This window comes from Triticum aestivum, chromosome 3B (assembly GCF_018294505.1).
Source record: "Triticum aestivum cultivar Chinese Spring chromosome 3B, IWGSC CS RefSeq v2.1, whole genome shotgun sequence".
Lineage (NCBI taxonomy): Eukaryota > Viridiplantae > Streptophyta > Magnoliopsida > Poales > Poaceae > Triticum > Triticum aestivum.
Genome location: NC_057801.1, coordinates 527,183,877 through 527,190,282, shown reverse-complemented (window position 1 = coordinate 527,190,282; position 6,406 = coordinate 527,183,877). Strand labels below are relative to the sequence as shown.

At 48.4% G+C, this 6,406-nt stretch overlaps 1 protein-coding gene across 1 annotated transcript; it reads right to left on the bottom strand.

Moving 5' to 3' along the window:
* Positions 1–5,203: 5,203 nt before the first annotated feature.
* On the bottom strand, positions 5,204–6,124 carry LOC123067571 (non-classical arabinogalactan protein 30). The gene is made up of 2 exons (XM_044490313.1): positions 5,920–6,124; positions 5,204–5,556 (listed from the first exon to the last, which is right to left on the bottom strand). The coding sequence occupies exons 1-2, from the start codon at positions 6,122–6,124 to the stop codon at positions 5,255–5,257; spliced, it is 507 nt and encodes a 168-aa protein (XP_044346248.1). The 3' UTR covers positions 5,204–5,254.
* Between the last annotated feature and the right edge of the window lie 282 nt (positions 6,125–6,406).

Here is a 6,406-nt window from a genome sequence, read left to right as displayed (position 1 = left end):
TGCCTATCCCATTCGCTAGGCCATTAATGGGGTCCATGATCGTCAGGAGCCCGCTTTCCCGACAACAATGGGCAGCAGCCATCTGTGATGTGCTTGCCCCGTTCACCCGCCGCTCTGTTGGCATGGGCTATGCCATTGGCCTGATACGCCGCCCCCCTCAGTGCCAACTCATCGATCGCTCAGCTCGAGCGCCTCCTTGGCCCAGCAAGTGCCCGCGACGCAAAGGAACATGGTTGCCGCATCTTGGAGCTAAGGAGTACCGTGAGCATGTCAGGCGCATGGACGAACTTCTGCACGAGTTCATGCAGACCCAACAAGAGATTTTCAGTAGGCAAGGGTAAGCGGTCATGGACACGTTTTGTTTTGTTGAACCGTTTGCGATGTTGATTGCTCTCTGTGCACAACAATCATAATAATATTATATTTCTTTGTTTTAAAGTGTGCATTCTTCTGTTATTATACACGTAGATTGTGAAATTGGTTGAGCTTTTTCCAGAGTATACCGAGGTCAAATAATGGCCCAATGCAAGTTTTCATTAATTTCAGACAACATTTACAATTGTCGTAAATTTATTTTCTCAAGAACATGCTTGAAATGGTTCGATCTTTGCATAGAAAATATTTCAAATCCAGATGAACTGTGTTTGTGTGCCATACATAGTTGATCAAGATCACAAGTGTGATTTTCCGACCCCGTTCAAACCTTTTTAATACATGCTTGTAGTTCAAATTCGAATTGATCCATTTAAATGCCTAAAAATGCATATTAATCCATAGAAAATGGAAAATGGCCGCAATTTTTTTACAGAAATTACGGGGGCATTCAAGTCACTTTGAGCAAGATAGAAAAAGTCCGAATGAAATGTTCACCAAGCATTGGTTGGTATTTTGGTAACAAAAGGATGTATCAAGGCACTTCATATATGTATAAACAATGGAAAACATTATTTAAAAAAGTGAGAAGTCGATGAATTAATATCAATTGGTGTGTGGGAGTGCATCATGCAGATGTATTCCAAGTTTAAAGCTCGTGCGGCGAAGAATGGGTAATGGGCTCTTCAAACTAGCCACTTCCGGCAGAGGTGGACATGATCCTTCCCGCGGAATGCTCCGGGCACAACACAACGCACATTCCAGAATTTGGGAAATTGGCCGAATTTTTTCCAAAGTACACTGAAGTCAAATAATGGCCCCATGCAAGTTTTCATTAATTTCAAATAGCATTTACAATTTTCGTAAATTTAGCTTCTCAACAACGCGCATGAAACGACTCGATATTTGCAAAGAAAACGTTTCAAATCCATATGAACTATGTTTGTGTGCCTTACATAGTTGAGCAAGATCACAAGTGTGATTTTCTGACACGGTTCAAACCATTTTTAAAGATGCTTGTAGTTCAAAATCGAATTAATCTGTTTAAATGCCTAAAAACGGAGCACACATGTATGACAAGTCAATCGTGTGCAATGCCAAAATCAAAGCCACGGGTGAAGGTTAACAAACCGTAAGAACTGTCTTACGCATCACACGGTCAACATACACAAAACATGTGCAATAATACATGATCTCATACCATCAAGGTTTGCGAAGTGTCTGTGATCAACAATGTTTCCACACGTTAAAAACATGGAAATTGTGTTTCATTACTTGAGCTATCTCCAACGATTTGACCAAGGAAAATGTGTGCGACGAGTGGAACGACCGCATACATTTATTATTAAGGGACTGTTTGTCATTCTTTCATTGTCACCCATAGTTTTTTATACGTAATTGTCTGTGTTTGCTTGTCAAATCGCACACGATCGGTTTATACCGACTGTGGTTAATGAATCGGTCCAACGCACACAATTTTCTTTACCATCAGCGATCGACACCCCCATCGCCAACCCACTCTAGCACACGGTTCTATAAACTGTCTGTGGTTGGGTGTAAAAACCGTGTGAGTCGCGGTCAGGTGTACTAGTGAGGCTAGATCTTAGTGTTTTACTCCGAAGAATAATTCTGAGCAAAGTTTGAGCCAACTCCAGATGTGCCTTGCAACAAGAAGATGATGTGAAACACCACTATTGCCATGTATATCTAGTATAAGTTAGACCCAGAGTTTTCACTCCAGAGCTTGAAACCCTGTGCTCAATCGCACCACCAAACGTGAATCACCATATATTCTCATCACTAGCCTCGATAATCACACACGTTCATAGCCCTGACAAAGACATCACCATGCAACTGAATGTCTATAGTATACCTGGCCATGGGAAACCCAGCTCGGACGGCCCGACCCGACCCAGCCCGAAAATCCCGGGCTGGGCTAAGCCCGAGTGTGCCATCGGGCCGGGCTTGGGCTTGGAAATTGAGCCTGACGAGTAGATCAGGCCAGGCTCGGGCTTGCATAAAATGTGATTTTAGCCGTAATCGGGCCGGGCCGTGTCAGGTTTCGCCGGGCTTGGGCCGGGCTCAGTCCTGGGTTTTTAGCACCGGGCTTATTTGGCCTAGCCCCAAGCCCGGCCCGGCCCGAGATATGCCTAGGTATAGTCTATAGTAACTAGCAAGGGAGGTGCTAGGCGCCAGGCACCTAAATTTTTTACAAACGGGCAGTCGATTTTCCTCCTATCTCAAATGTTGGATCAATCAAGATCAATGGACAATGCTTCATCTTCGACCTCAAGCTAGTATACATTGTCTCTCTTCTTCCTCTTGTTGTTGCTGATCCAGCCCAGGCCTAACCGCCTGCCTCCGCCGCTCGCGGCCGATGACACTCCTGTGACCGCCTCTCCGCCCAACCCTCCCCTCGACCTTCCCCCATCGTCAGGCTTGCCACCCCCCCCCCCCCCCCCCGAACCATCGCTCTAAACCGATGAACCATCAGGAATTTCCCGACGAACTTGCACCCCTCCCACCCCTAGGATAGACATCAAGGTTGCTGCTTCCCGACGAACTTGCACCCCTCCCACCCCCTAAAATAGACAACATAATACCTCCAGATGGTGCTCTGCATGCCTCCTACTGCCTTCCTGACAGAAATTGACTAATCCAAATTTCATTTTCAGATGACTCATGTCAAGTTAAACTGGTATAGTAAACCTTCCACCACGACCTAAGATTTTACAACCAACATACAAGCCTAGCTTCCACATGGAGGATGACATCAACGATGAGGTTTTCAGTAAAATCTCACACAACTGAGCGTTAGAGAGACCCATTATATGGGTTGATTATTATTTTTCTTCTGGAATACACACGAATGTGTGTACTATATATTAAAGAAGGGAGTGGGGTAGAAAGCCCCTCCAAATCGATGTTACATATTACAATACGTGCACACTTACTCCACACGACACGCTACAATATCGATGCTAACTTCTCGCGATAGCCCACACTACTAACTCCCTAAAGAAGGGGTTGATGTCCCCCTTGAGTATCCCCACTTCTAAGAAGCGGCTAGGACGGAGAATCCGGGCTGTGCGGCGGGGGCCGGAGCACCATCGCCGGCGGTGCGGCAGATCTGCTTGGACGGCGGCGGTGGCAGCGCCCCATCCGGCGGGGAGGGCTGTCCTGGTCGCGATGGTGACGGCGGTTTCCGCGGATCCAACGCCCCGTTTGGATCCGTCGCGGGGAGGCCTTCCGCCGACCGGCGGCGCGTGGAGGGACCGGTGAGGAGATGCCGGATCTCCGCCGGAGTACCGACGACGACATACGCCTTCGTGGCGAGGTTCCGCTCGGTTCCAGCTAGCAGTCACGAGGTCGGGAAGACGTGGCTTCCGGTGAAAATCGCGCCTGACTGTGGTCTTGGCGGACGATGGCGGCGTCTCAGATGTCGTTTCCTTTTGGAGGCATCGTCGTTGCAAGTCACATCAACCTGATCGAGAAGTTCCGGGGGAAACCCTAGATCTGGGTCTACCGGATCGGACGATGACGGTGCCATCGGTATCGTTCTCCCTCATGGGGGCATCGTTTTGGAGCAACTGCTGGTTGGAGGGGACAAGCGGAGGAGCGGTGTTTCATCCGCTCCATTGATGACGGCGGATCTCGGCGGCGTGGCGCAGTGGAGACTCGGTGCCTGATGAGCAGAGATGGACTCGCGCAGGAGGGTGACGCGGCCTGGCGTCGTGGTGGCGTCGGCAGCAGTTGGACCGGGCAAGGTTGATGCAGCAGTACAGATCTGAAGATGGATTGGTGCCAGGTGGCTGCGGCGGCCTCATACCCGGCAGGGGTCCTGGTTGAGAAGCACGCCGGACTGGTGGGTGCCCATACCCAGAAGTTGTCCTGGTTGGGACCTCAAGTCTTAGATGTTAGGTTTGGCTGCGTGGTCTGTTTGGTATTAGGCCCAGACTTTCAGCGCCCCTACATCAACTGGATAGGGTTAGCGACAGATGTTGCTTTGTTTGGTGGCTTCAGACTTATTGTTGTATGACTTTGTAAGGTCTTGTGTCAATAATTAATAAAATGACCGTATGCATTGTCCAGATGCAGAGGCCGGGGGTCCTCCTCCTTTTCTAAAAAAAAAGAATAACATGATTCATGGATGGGGTTGCGCCGTCGAACACGATGGCGTTATGGTTTGATTATGGGACGATGCTAGTGGGTGTTTGCGGGCGCTTTTCAGTTTACGAGTGCACACATGCTATACTATATGTCAAAAATCAGTAACAGATTATATAGAGCCAAATGGACGACGTCAGCGCCATGAAACCCTATTCTGAAATTTCAAAAATGTGTTACTGTTGTGTTTCTCGGTCAAAAGTCAGTAACAAATTATATAGAGCCAAACGGATGAAATGAACCGGCCAAATCAACATCCGCTTTTACAGTTGTGTTTCTCGCGACGAGTTATTTAAAATTAGATCTCACATGGGCTTGTTTTGACAAATATTTTCCAAAAGCAACTTTGTAGTAGCAAGATGATTTTCTAGCTCGGACCGTTTTCTTTCAACCACAATGCTAAGTCATTCATTTATTGATACATTATATCCAACGGTGAAAACCCGTATTTCTGAAAAATAATTGCTCGCATATCATTCAAACTGCTTTTGTGTAGTTTATATGACATGCACTAATTTTCTGAAATCAACATGTATAATACATAAAAAAATTACAAGTTTATAAGTGCTTTTTTGTCATGCTAGTTTATGTTTTGGAAAATACAATGGTGAATTTTTAAAATAATGCTGTACTGTATAAAACATCAGTAGTACTCCGACTCTCCGAGACACCGCGTGTGTCCCGGAACCTGTGAAACTCAAACTTGATGGACCAATCAGCATTTTCCGGGCTTCTTGGGTCCGAAGATGAAGTCGCCGGCCGTGTAGAGCGCCTGCATCCCGTCGTGCAGCGTCACGAACTTGCGGAACTTGAGCGGCGACCCCTTGTTCCCGCGGGGCTTGACGGGCACGCCGCACGCGCGCACCGGTGACCCCAGCACGTACACCTTGCAGTCCTTGCTGGTGAAGGGCGCCGACTGCTGCGCCGTCTGGATCTGGAAGTAGCCGCGCGCGTCCGTGGCGCCCCACATCGACAGCGCCCACTGCCCGCGCTTGCACCGCAGCAGCGCTGGGGCATCTGCATGACAAAACAAGGGGCGAATTAGGCTGGTCATAGTGGGAGTAACATAGGTAGTAACATAGATGCCACATAAGCAAAAATGATGATGTGGCAAGTAGTTAATGAGGAGAGAGGCAAATAGAGTAACATAATATGTTACCATCACATAGCGGTTTCCAATGCATAATGAGTCTACAAAGTAATAAATGAAGGCAACTATGTTACCACACCTATGACACTGCCCAGTATGAAGGTAGTAACATAGACTAGTAACATATGTATGTTACTAGTCTAAGTTACTCCCCACTATGACCAGCCTTAGTAGACGCATGATGGTTTGATCCGTGTGGACTACGGTCTACGGCGCGCGCGCACACGTACTCGGGATCGGGGACGCATTCTTGGACTTGACGTAGCGGGCGTAGCGGCACCCCTTGCACCAGACGGCGCCCTCGACGCCGATGGTGAAGTTCACGTTCGGCGGCGGCCGCGGCAGGCCCATCGCCGAGCTTTTGCTAGGGAGGCTGCCCATGGAGAGGACCACGAGGGCGAGGCAGAGCAGAAGGCATCTTGCCAGCAAAGCCATTGTCGTACCTTGCTACATTTTTTTTTGAAACGGAGGCAGTACCTTGCTACAATGATCAAAGGAGAGCTCGTGGTGTGATGATCCTGGCAAGTATGAAAAGAGGGTTCATTTTATAGGCTGGCGTGCATGTCGAGGTGAATCGAGCCACAGATTCCGGTTGGCGATATTGCTTTGGATCGATCGTAGATTGGTTTGCACGCGCGAGGAAGATGCGTGCATCGATGCAAGGGCAAGGCTCGACCGATCAGACGTTGGGGCTTACGTACATCATTCATGCATGTG

Bases quoted from the DNA above. Each gene is read 5' to 3' on its own strand.
- LOC123067571 (XM_044490313.1), bottom strand. From the start codon at position 6,124: ATGGCTTTGCTGGCAAGATGCCTTCTGCTCTGCCTCGCCCTCGTGGTC. The intron at 5,557-5,919 runs GTACGTGTGCGC...TTTGTCATGCAG, and splicing joins GAATGCGTCCCCGATCCCGA to ATGCCCCAGCGCTGCTGCGG.